This window comes from Corythoichthys intestinalis, chromosome 2 (assembly GCF_030265065.1).
Source record: "Corythoichthys intestinalis isolate RoL2023-P3 chromosome 2, ASM3026506v1, whole genome shotgun sequence".
Classification (NCBI taxonomy): domain Eukaryota; kingdom Metazoa; phylum Chordata; class Actinopteri; order Syngnathiformes; family Syngnathidae; genus Corythoichthys; species Corythoichthys intestinalis.
The window spans coordinates 22,658,680-22,671,549 of NC_080396.1; the positions used below are offsets into that span (position 1 = coordinate 22,658,680).

A 12,870-nucleotide genomic window follows, 5' to 3' on the forward strand; every position below is an offset into this window, starting at 1 on the left:
CCAAAAATGCGACTTATACTCCAGTGCGACTTATATATGTTTTTTTCCTCTTCGTTGGGCATGTTATGGCTGGTGCGACTTGTACTCAGGTGCGACTTATAATCCGAAAAATATGGTAGTCGATAAATCGGGGCATCTCTAGTTGGCAGAACTACGATGCGGCCCGTGGCAAAAATGAGTAAGTGACCAGTTTTTATGACTTGGCACAACAAAGAGAGAATTCTGCAGGAAGTGTCATATTGAAAATCTCAGCAGATCCAATCTCAATATGTGTATAAGTGAAAAAGTGTATAACATGTGAATATGTTGGCCTCCCCAAGTCCTCCATTTTTTCGTCTGCAACTTGTTCAAAATGCTGCTGCTCGATTTTTAACCGGGGCACCTAGACGTGAGCAAATTACCCCCGTGCTATCATCACTCCACTGGCTTCCAGTCCATTTTAGAATTGATTTCAGACTTTACTGTTTGTTTTTAATTCTATTAATGGCCAGGCTCCATTATATTTATCGGAAACTTTAACCTTCCGTAACTCTGGCAGGACTCTTCGCTTGACCGGCCAGCTTCTTGTACATGTTCCGAGGTCAAAACTTTAACAGTGGGGAGACCAGTCTTTTGCGGTTGCTGCCCCCAGGCTGTGGAATAGCCTTCCCCCTGAAATCCACACTACTAGGTATCTTGGTCTTTTTAAGTCTCGGTTAAAAACACACCTTTTTAGACTCGCCTTTTTCAGAGATTAGGATTGCCTGGTTTTATTTGCTTCAGGGTTTTTAATGTTTTTGGATTTTATCGGTTTTATTGTTTTATTTGCTGGACTTTTTTTGCGATGTGTTGTCTTTGTTCCTTTTTTTTTTTCTTAATGTCGTTGTGTAATATTTTCCTGCCTTTTATTCATCTTGAGCCATGTTTTGTTGTGAAGCACTTTGAGGGACCTTTCGGGTTTTGTAACTGGCTATATAAATAAATTTGTTTTGATTCTGATTTGTAACATATAACAATCTAGTGTACATTAAAATGAAATTAAATAAATAATTTGCCCTCCTGACAACTTTTAAGATTTGCCAAGACCTATATGACCTGAGGGGAAATTGGCTTTCAAAATGAGCATTCCTTTCTTTTTAGATTGTATGACGTCTCATTATAGAACTAGACAACATTCTCCTCTTTTCAATGTGGTACAATAAGTGATGTATTAATGGTACATTCTTTCGACGAAAAGCATATTTCTCCTATTGCTTGTCTAGCATATTCTTATTTTGCAAGAAATAAAATGTTCAAGTTTTTCTGCTGGCAGTCTGTTTCCATGAATACAATTCTATTTAAGCCTTAGCTGGAGTATTTAAAAAAGAGGAAAAAAATCACCTTGTAGGAGTTACTTGAATCTTTGCATCGATTGCCTTCACCCCAAGGAACTCTAAAGAATACAGTACACATACAAACATTTGACGTTCTACATTTCTAACTCCACTTGCTGTCATTTCAATGTTATTATGTGTTGTGGCTCCACAGCTGTCGCAGCTTCGCGGTCGAGAGCGGACTTTCACCTTGCTCCATGCCCTTGTGGAACAGATCATGTTGCGTGAGCCGGGCTTGGCCAACTTTACCAACGAGTTGGCGGAATTTGAAGCGGTCCCAGGAGGTATTTACTTCTCAATGTTTGATCAAAGATGAAAGAAAATTATTTCGTTCTATTCAAAAGCGTCCTCTCTGTGTCTTAGCTTCTGTCAAAGGCCTAACTGCCGAGGTAGACGGTGAGTAAATTTTATTTCATAAGATTGCAAAGTGTGTTGGCCTCAACGCTTTCCAAATTATTATGTGTGTTCCGTTAGTCCTGAAGAATGAACTGCAGAAAGTCATTCAATATGGAAAAACCTTCAAGAAGAGAAATGTTGGGGCACATCATGCACACTTCAGTAAAGACCTTAAGGTACTGTACAATTAACACTTGATAGTAATAAGTTGATTATGGTCACTTTCATTAGCAGACAGCTCCATCAGTGGCCCAGAGGCATTCGTTTGGTAGAGGAAGTGGTGCGTTGGTAGCTAGGTGGCATCTACGGTACTCCGGCATACAAAACCTATTTAATTGTTAGAGGTTAATTCACCACCTGTGCAGTATAGATTCGGGATGCAGTACTAAACAGACTGGAATTTTTTGAGAGACTAATTAGCAGGGGTGAAAGAGCGCCGTTGCGGTAAGAGATTTGGTTCCGGAATGAGGCGGAACGTTGCTCTTATCCTGGAAATATGACACCATCAGTCAGAACCCCATGTTTAAAAAAAAAACTGCCGTGCTGCCACACACGCTTCTCCAATAACAACAATCCTCTAATGTGAGATTTACATACAGTACACAAGTGTTAACAAAAAGCCTAATAAAGTTCTTGTGTCGCGTAATCCGTTTCCACCAATTATTTATTATTCATTTATTTATTCTATGTAGCTCTTCCCAGCGTCTCTCTGTATCTGACAAGTGGCGTCTCTGTGCACATGCAGGCAGCAAAAAAAAAATAAAAATAAAAATAAAAATAAAAAACTGGACTCTACTGCCCTTTCAATTGGCTGACATACTGACATGTGATCAGCATGGATAGTTAGCTCTGATTGGTTCAAATGCACATGTTTTTTTTGGAACAAAAAAAAAAAAAACAAAGCTTGTTGAATTAAAAGGGCAATGCAATGGTAAATTGATCAGATCTTTAACAGAAAGCAAAGAATTGATGAGGTTTATTTTATTTTACTTTTATTTGGGAGGTGCAGATCATCTTCCATGTTAATGTGCACTTTGGACTTATTTTTTGTTCATTTATGTAATATGTATGTCATGCTACTTATTTATTTCCTTATTAAAAAAAAAGTTAATGTTCTTTATCTTTAAAATATATTCCATTTCACTGTGCATAATGTAAGTCATTTGTGCTTATCTTTTGTTAATGCATGTTACTTATATCTATATATATATATATTTAAAAAAAAAAAAAAAAAAAAAAAGTCAATGTATACAGTGGGGAAAATAAGTATTTAGTCAACCACTAATTGTGCAAGTTCTCCCACTTGAAAATATTAGAGAGGCCTGTAATCGTCAACATGGGTAAACCTCAACCATGAGAGACAGAATGTGGGAAAAAAAAAAACAACAGAAAATCACATTGTTTGATTTTTAAAGAATTTATTTGCAAATCATGGTGGAAAATAAGTATTTGGTCAATACCAAAAGTTCATCTCAAGCTTTTCACACACTGTTGCTGGTATTTTATAATAAATTCTTTAAAAATCAAACAATGGGATTTTCTGTTTTTTTCTGTCTCTCATGGTTGAGGTTTACTCATGTTGGCAATTACAGGCCTCTCTAATCTTTTCAAGTAGGAGAACTTGCACAATTGGTGGTTAACTAAATACTTATTTGCCCCACTGTACATTATCTTATATTTTAAAGTACATCCTATGTTGTTGAATAGTTCGAATTGAGCTTTTACTTTTAGATTTGAAGAAATGAGGGAATTTTGTAAATCAGTGAAAAAATACAATCTTAAATGTCTTGTTCCAGTGTAATGCAGTAGCCTGATGCATGTGTGAAACCTTTCATTCGTTTATCCATTTCCCAAGCCGCCTATCCTCACGAGGGTCACGGGGCGCTGGAGCCAATCCCAGCTAACTATGGGCAGTATGAGGGGTACACCCTTAATCGGTTGCAAGCCAATCGCAGGGCACAAGGAGATGAAAAACCATTCGCGTACACAGTTAAGCTTAGGGACAATTGAGAGTTTTCAATAAGCCTACCATGCATGTTTTTGGGATGTGGGGGGGGGGGGGGGGGGGGGGCAGAGTACCTGGAGAAAACCCACACAGGCACGGGGAGAACATGCAAACTCCACACAAGAAGGCCGGAGCCCAGGATTGAACCCTTGATCTCAATACTGTGGAGAGAACGTGCTAACCACTGTGTGTGAAACCCGTTGTGTTTTATTGTGTTATATTTATACATAGACTTCATAATACTTGACAGGACACGGGAAATGGGGCCGATCCTTAAGGGGCCCATTTTCAAAAACTTCAAATTCAAATATTTTCCAAACTAAAGCTGCTACCGACCTAAAACCAAAACAGTCACCTACCTTAGCCATATATGTGTCTCCATGAGCAGAGGCATCAAAAAATTCAAAGTCGTTCCCTTATAAAATCCTGATTAATTATTTTTTTATATAAGTATAACAAAACTTCAAATGGCTATAAAATTCTCAGATTTTATACTAGATGCACAAAAATCACCAAATGCAGAGATAATCACCTATATTTTCAGGATCAATAGCAATATTTAACATATCATATAAGTCTTTGGCCAAAATAGCAACTTAATTTCTATTTACTGCAAGTTTTCAACAGCTAATAAATCACTCAATTTAACATCAGAAACTTAATACTTGAGGAAAACATGCAGAATCAATTAGAAATAATTTGTGTATAGTAGGGCTGTCAAAATTATCGCGTTAACGGGCGGTAATTAATTTTTAAAATTAATCACGTTAAAATATTTGACGCAATTAACGCACATGCCCCGCTCAAACATATTAAAATGACAGCACAGTGCAACGCCAACTTGTTACTTGTGTGTTTTTGGAGTTTTGTCGCCCTCTGCTGGCGCTTGGGTGCGACTGATTGTATGGGCTTAAGCACCCATGAGCATTGTGTAATTATTGACGTCAACACTGGCGGGCTACTAGTTTATTTTTTGATTGAAAATTTTACAAATTTTATTAAAACGAAAACATTAAGAGGGGTTTTAATATAAAATTTCTATAACTTGTACTAACATTTATCTTTTAAGAACTACAAGTCTTTCTGTCCATGGATCCCTTTAACAGAATGTTAATAATGTTAATGCCATCTTGTTGATTTATTGTTTTAATAAACAAATACAGTACTTATGTACCATATGTTGAATGTATATATCCATCTTGTGTCTTATCTTTCCATTCCAACAATAATTTACAGAAAACTATGGCATATTTTATAGATGGTTTGAATTGTGATTAATTACGATTAATTAATTTTTAAGCTGTAATTGACTCGATTAAAAAATGTTATTGTTTGACAGCCCTAGTATATAGATTATTAATAAATTCTATATACAATCACAACTTATTATAGGATAGAATAGAATAGCCCTTTATTATCATTATACAGTTATACAATGAAATTGTGGAGCATCCCTTTACAGTGCAGGATAAGTTAAAATCTCAAAAGTGACGTGCATGTATGAAATCTAAATAAACATAAATATAAAATGCGTATGAGATAGTCCTGCAATTTGGGCAGTGCAAATAGTTGATGTGGTGTTACTAGGATGTGCGCCTCGTCTTTAAGCAACCACATAACCTTTTTCTATGCCTGTCACCTCAACTTGTACAAGTCCCTGTTCCTCGCCGTCTCGTTTCTGCCCTCTTCGATTCTGTTCCTTTTCCTGCCGGTCGGCCACTCTAAGGCCTTGTTCTTCCTCACTTCTGAAGTCACATCCTTGGAGAAGTTCGCACCAAAACAGTTGAAGAGGGACCGCCAGGAACTCCAACAGGTGCTCTTGTGCTTCCTGCACATCAGGGAGTCCCACAGCGACATTCCGAAGGACGCCATGTGGGCCATGGGGACAGATGGCCACTTGAGGACCGCCCGTCCCGTCTCCGTGCCCCTGTTTTCCTCCTTGCAGGTGGTCAAGGCGAGGAGCCTCAGCCCGGCGACCGTGTTGGCGTTGATGATCGCCATGATGAGCCCGACGCTCTGCAATTCGATCGAAGAGCGCGCCAGCACCTTCTGGGTCAACTTGTAGCCGGCCTCGACGGACTTGTAGTCCTCCCAACTGGCCACCACCTTAAGGCATGAGAATTGGGCTGTCCTCATCCTCTCAGGCTCCTAAAAATCATGTTTGTGTTAGAAAGTTAGGTGTTTTGAGTCATCTTTTTTATAAAGTGAAAAATGCTGGCCACTTACTTCAGCCCCAGGACACCTGGGCAGTACCATACAGTCGTTGTTGTGAAAGCTGCTGTAGATGTTCTTCCCAAGGTGCACGGGGTCAAAGTAGACGAAGATTTGCTTGTTGCCATCGGCGTAGGGGGTTGGTGTAGGAGCATGGTTTTTCACTGAAAGTTATTAGATTGAAATATTCTATAAAATAAAACATGTAAAAGCTGATTGTTTTTTAATATGGACGCAGAAATGTCTAAAATAAAATCTAGAGATACAAAATCCAACATGGCCGCCGTAGCAAAACAATGAGCTTTTTCCGTTGAAAATTCTTGTGAATAAATGCTTAAATCCCTGAATTCTTTAGAGCTATGGACAAACATTTTCAATTCCTATGTTAAAAGCAAAAAAAAAAAAACAACCGTGTGCGGCTCATCCTTAGTTCACTGTGGTGCCGCCTTACCACAAGTCGACAACGTAGAGCTTTTTACATTGAAATTCTTGTGAATAAATGCTTAACTCCCTGAATTCTATTTAGATATGGACATAAAACAGTCTTGAGTCTTGGTTAAAAGCAAAAGAAACTGTGCAGGTAGCATTTTTTTTTTTTTTACGTAAATATGGCGAATGTGCTGCTCATCTTTAAATTCACTGTAGCGCCCACTTATCACAAGTCCACAACAAAGAGCTTTTTACGTTGAAATTCTTGTGAATAAATGCTTAAATCCCTGAATTCTTTATAGATATGGATGTAAAACAGTCTCAATTCTTGGTTAAAAGCAAAAAAAAAAAAAAAAACGGACAATTTGAATTTACTTTACGTAAATATGTAGAAGAAAGATACTAGTCTGTTAGCTCTTTGTTATGATAAGGGGGCTGCCACAATGGCTTTTTCCTTTAAAAATTCTTGTGAATAAATGCTTAAATAGCTGAATTCTTTATAGATATCGACGTAAAACTGTCTCGATTCTTGGTTAAAAGCAAAAACCGGGCATTTATTTTACGGGAATATTGCAAAGTATGGAGCGGCTAATTTTTTCAATTGATTTTTTTCACAACGTTTCAAAATGCATGCATGGTACAAAAAATATAATAATTACCTTGAATCCTCGAACAAATCACTCCTGAGACAATCCTTCTTGTTAGTATGCGGTCCAGAATCCTACTTTTTGAATGTAAGTCCGGCATTGTGCTCAAAAGCATGTGTGAGAGTTTCATTCCAAACGATATTTAATAAATGAAGCTGAGTCACTACGGGCAGGCAGGGCACAGTGAATGCCAAATGTGTCCAGTCAAGTAATTTTGATGTCCATGATTTATAACTGTGCCAAAAGCTGTTTTTGAATTTTGGGGGTTTTAGAAGGTTTAAGCCGAAATCCCCCCCGGAAAAAAACAAAAAGGGCTCTGTACCGAACTTTGTCATGGAGTTCTGGCAAGAAATTCTAGCTACTTTCACCCCTGATAATTAGTGATTACAAAGTGCCTGATTGAAAATGTACTTAACCTGCTCTCCAATATCTTTATTCTGCAGGTGGCAGTGGAGAAATACAACGCAGATCTTTTGGACTTGATTAAGTCTTGTGAGGAGATGAGGACGCTCTATTCCTGCATTTTGGTAATCTTGGATGTACAGTCATATTTCAGCACCTTGATTTATTGATGAGCTGCTTAATCATCTATGCTGTTATTGTTTCGATAACCTATCCTCATTGTCTGCTTATTAGAAAAAATCCAGATGAAAATGAAATGGCCCACCTCTTCATGCTCACTGATTTAAGTAAAGTGCATGAATCCTAGATGAGTAGCTCTCGACTAATAAGTAGCTGCAGAAAAATGCTAACATCACTCTAAGCCTTTTAGCTGACTCTGCTTATTGAACCTCAAACTAATTGGTTCAGATTGGTTTTAAAAAAAAAAAAAAAAAAAAAAAAAAAAAAAGAAACCAAAAAACTCAAAAATGTTTTCTGCGTCTATTTGGCATACAAAAGTCCATGGAAAACTGTTCCCTAATGTCATGGACCCCAATAACACTCTTAAGTTGATTTTTAAAAAATGTATATATATATATATATATAGCCACTGACACTGATAGACATCCAATTTATTTAAACTTGGAATAATCCTATTGATATGTGTTTATTATCTAGACATCCGCTTGTGCTGTTAACAAAAAAGTTTGTTTCTCGGGCAGGAATGATTTTGCCCCATTTGCCCTCTCAAATAGCAATAGGAGAAAAAAATATATCAATCAATAAACGTCTTCTCTCAAGTAATATATGGCGGAAAACACAGACAAGGCTGAAAAAGCAGTTTCTGCTCATGCACCCCTCTTTAAAATAAACTGCTGTATTTCAAGCCAAAAGAAGTGTTGTGTTTGATAGAAAATTATTTCAACAGATTCATGGCGCAATAATCCTCAAACTATTTTTAATTTGTCCGTTTTACTCTGGAAACCCCTGTTTACAGACGTCGCGCAACCGCTTTTGTTTCAACCTAGCCATCAAAAGAAGATAAGTAATCGTATTTATTATTCGAAATGTCTGTCATTTTAGCTTGGAATCATTAATTGATGTCTAATATTTAGTTTAAAAAAAAAAAAACGACTTTAAAAAATTCCCTCGCATATTTTAAACTTTTAAACAAATTACGTCAAATGAAAAAATTAGCGTCTGTAAAAAAGTCACGGATATCTACCTCATAACTATTAATTGTATTTTTTCCGTTACTGTCTCATTTTCCCCAATATTTTAGATCATAAATAATTGATCCAAACAAAGAGAAATTGAAAAAAAATGTTTAAAAGGGTAAATATATGAAAATAAAAATCTAGACCACTCCTTGATGTCTGCAATTTCTGCATTGTGACCCTTATTATATTACCATGATTCACCCATAATATCCCCTAAAAATCCAGCTGTGGCCATTCACAGCTGTGTCTTGACACTCGGTGATACATGCTACATGTTGCCTGGCACAGCCAGACTATTCTCGCTGTATTTTTCAAACACTGTGAGAAATAGTCTGGGACCCAGCCCATTACGGGCCTCTCGAAAATCAACCGTCCAATCAGATTCGTTTATTTGCGTGACGTCTTAACGAGTAACGTCACTCTTGCGCGCTGAAAGTCGTCTCTACAACAACATAGATGGCAAACGGGAGAGCCGAGAATATGTTCCTATCCGCGGTAAAACCAGTTTTAAATTACCAAAAACACATCGAAACAAGTCATTGACAACAGTCAACATGGCTCGCGCTAGCCATGTTGAATAAACTTCTCCATTCTCCGCTCTCGCTAATTACTCGTCGCTTTAACAACGTCACGTCTGCCCGTCGCTGATTGGTCCACTCCGCTGTCTGTTTGCTGTGGCTTGCTCCACCCTCGGAATTTGATCTGCCGGACGGTCGCCAGACTCAATCGCTGGAACAGCGGTGAGTCTGGTATGGCAATGCTACATGGAGTTTTTGGATCAAAAAGAGCGATAATATCTCGGTATTTTATGCTTCTGAAAGAAATGGACCAATTGGATGTGTGAAGAAGCGATCGATATATTCAATTTTTTTAATCCCGCGCTACGAAAATGACAGACTTCCGGTTTCGGTCTTGCGTTGAGGAAGAGGGCGCTGTGACGTGTACGGAGGAGGGAGTCCTCCTCACTATACATACTATATGAGAAGGACTAAGGATTCAGCTGATTTTGCGGATTAATACGTTTATTTTTTGCATCACACCAGCCAAACGGCTGCAGAAAAATCTTGCTGTACGAGGAAGATGTGTGTGCGCCTTTTGGGGGTTTCAAAAGGTTCCCATTCACCAGTGGATATTGGCCAAACAAGCCCTACTACTGTGGGACCATGGGACTTACGAGGAAGTGAGTAAACATCGTGTTTTGTATTATGTCAAATACTGGGATCATTTTAATATGTAGGTGGCTTGCATTTTGTGGCTGACATGCTCCTTGTCCCCTCGGCCGACGACCGGCGGCTTGTCGCACATCCCCCCGCCGGGAGAGCACTATACTCGGCTCTTTGCCCTCTTCATGTGCCCGGTGTTCTGTCAAATTTTCCGAGCAGAAATTGCAACTTTGTGTTAAAATAGCCGCGAATTCAGCGATTACAAAGTAAACACTACAAACTGTCTTTAAATAAAGGACTACTTACGTTTGATCATGGATGGGCATGTAAAAATCTCGCCTCATACACATGTTAGCTGCACAACAACTGCAGCCGCTCTCGTATGACTCTCGCTGTTTACGTCTTTGCCGTGTAGTAAAGCATTATTTTGCCGTATTCGTGTTGACTATTTGGCAGCTACACGCTCCTCCGACGTCGGCCGGTTTGTTCGGCGGTCATTGTCCAGCTGTTTCCCCGGCAAGCTCTCCTGTCCGTAGTAGCAGGGGAACGAGCTAGAAATTGTCCTCCGCCAGGCGGGTTGCCGATCAGCGAAGACGATCGACAAACCCAGTCGTCATGTGAAATGATCCGGGCTAATTATGTGTGATTTTCCGCTTCGAAGACTTTGAAACATCACTCGGGTTAGCGTGTTGGCTAGCTGTCATGCCTCTCGGTTTGTTTACATTCTCCGAAGCTGGGGAAGGGAAATGACATAAGCCCGACTTAGGTGGCATAAAATATCATTCGGGAGGTGCGACAGTAAAGGTGAAGTCGACAGTCTTGACCATTATGGAGTAATTTTGCCATGTCGTCCTGAATAAATGCATTTTTATTATTTCATATTCCAGTTTCCAGTTAGGGTTTTGCTGTTTATTTATTTATTTATTTTTAAATGCCCTCCTGTTTTTTTTCTTCCCCGAGAAAATTGGGTTTTTAAGCTTTCCAATGATGTACCACACATGCATACAGGACAATTTTGAAATTTGGCCAAATTGGGGGTCTCAGAGCGGAACTTCAAGTCACCTGAGTGTTTTCTGCCATATGTAATATGATGTAAAGCCAACGTAAGGCCATTAGAATGAAGGCAGCTGACTGCTGCAGACTAGAAAAAAGACTTATTTTATTTAATAATAATCAGTTTTTTTCACGAGGGCAAAGAATGTTTAATGATGACCTTGACGAGCCGAGATGTTCAATGTATAAAACATTGTGTGCTTGTAATACGTTTGAGGCAAGGAAATGGGATGAAAGACCACAGAGACTCCTTGCACTGGGATGTTCTGTAAGCAATTTGATAAAAAAATATACTGACATATTACTGTAGTGTATATTTGCATACAAACTGTATTAGTGCCATATCTACAAATGCAGATGCTCTGCATATGCACATATTGTACTGTACATGGAATCATGGGGATATGTGGACTATATTTTCATGCCTAATGCAAATGTATATGTTGTTGCATCACACGAGGAGACATTTTAGACCTAGTGTTGGGATTTGGTGGGCAAGCACAGTTGAAAGAGGGTGGTTAGCGTTGCTGTGACCATGAATTTGACGGTTTCATTTGCAGCGAACTAAAACCGATCTTTTCATAACCTTTCAATGTGGTGCACTCACATCTCACATAGAGACATCTCTGTGAGGAAAAATATGATTGGTTCATGACTGGAGCATTGTCACTACGTTTGGCCAGTGTTAACAGACAAGTTAGGTTGCATCCTCATTACAATAGCTGGTAAATAAACCTAAATACAGTATCTACTAGTGCTGGATGATCTGGCTCAAAACAGGACAATGAACAAACCAGAGAATGCTGCCCTAATAAGGCTAAATTGTACTCGCTACTTATAAAGTAATCATGTTAGCTCCAAGTGGTTGTTTGCGCAGCCGATCAAGTAACCATGTATCTGTTTTCCCCTTTTTCCAAGGTAAAATTTGGAGAAGCAGTTGACCAGGACTCTCTGGAGCTGTTTGGCTTCATCTGTCAATTCATTCATGACTTCAAGAGAGCCCGTGCTGATGTTATGTAGATGGTAATGTACATTAGAGTGAATTAGAAATGAGAGTGACATGGGATGAGAATATAAACCCTTTGGTGTCTATCATATTTTCCCCTCAGTGACTTGGATTGTCATTTCATCCACCACCCCTCTTCAAAATTTTGTATTTTTAAGTAGTCTTGCGAATTGCCCGATTTTATTTATATCAATTAGGACTGTCCCGATCGCATATTTTGTCACCCGAGTCCGAGTCACCTGATTTTGACAATCTGCCAAATCCAAGTCTCTATCCGATACCAGAAAAAAAGTTGTTTTTTTAACAAAAGTTCCAAACATGTTACTGTCCCGCCTTCATAATGTGAATTATTTTTTTCTTAAACAAGAATGATGTAGAAAAATATTTGTCTTTATTATCTGCAGAGAACAGCCTCTCACTGACACAATGAGTTGCCACAGCACATTTAGCTATGTTTGACAGATTTGTACCTTTGATCGTTGAGCTACCAAGCTTCTCTGGCAAAATCAAACTACAAACCTGTCAATCATTGTTAGCTTTAAGTGCCAAACGCAATCTGGACAGTTTGGTCGCACTGCTTAGCAGGAAGGAGGGTGAGAGGCTGTGGCGATGTACGAGCGAGAGGCAGAAAAATAAATATTTTTTAGTTAATAACCCTATCCTTTTCACCCGATTCCAATCCTCTGAATAATGGCACGATCGGCCCGATTTCCGATCACGTAATCAGATCAGACCATCCCTAATGTCAACGTATGTGAAGACTAAACAGAATAAAGCTAGTGTTGGATAAATACATTTGCACACTTTTGTAAGACTTAGTGTGAAAGAAGGAAATTGTGTAGTAAAATTCATGCAAAAGCATTTTTCCAATTTTGGGGAATTTTACCTTATATTTGGTCTCCATTTTGCACTTTGGGAAAGAAAATACTGTACTAAATCCATTGTATGGATTAATGCGTTGTGTTGAGATAGATATCATTGGAGTTCAATCTGTATGAATAAATATA

The 12,870-nt window shown here is 38.6% G+C and overlaps 1 protein-coding gene across 2 annotated transcripts in view; it reads left to right on the plus strand.

Moving 5' to 3' along the window:
• The window catches only part of LOC130912069 (formin-H), a 66,440-nt gene extending 53,570 nt beyond the window's left edge, over positions 1-12,870 (plus strand). For both annotated transcript variants that reach the window (XM_057829864.1, XM_057829865.1), the window contains 5 exons: positions 1,507-1,636; positions 1,716-1,748; positions 1,827-1,924; positions 7,484-7,567; positions 11,776-12,870. In XM_057829864.1, the coding sequence (XP_057685847.1) occupies positions 1,507-1,636; positions 1,716-1,748; positions 1,827-1,924; positions 7,484-7,567; positions 11,776-11,877 (447 nt within the window). In that variant the 3' untranslated portion in view covers positions 11,878-12,870. The remainder of the gene's footprint in view (positions 1-1,506; positions 1,637-1,715; positions 1,749-1,826; positions 1,925-7,483; positions 7,568-11,775) is intronic.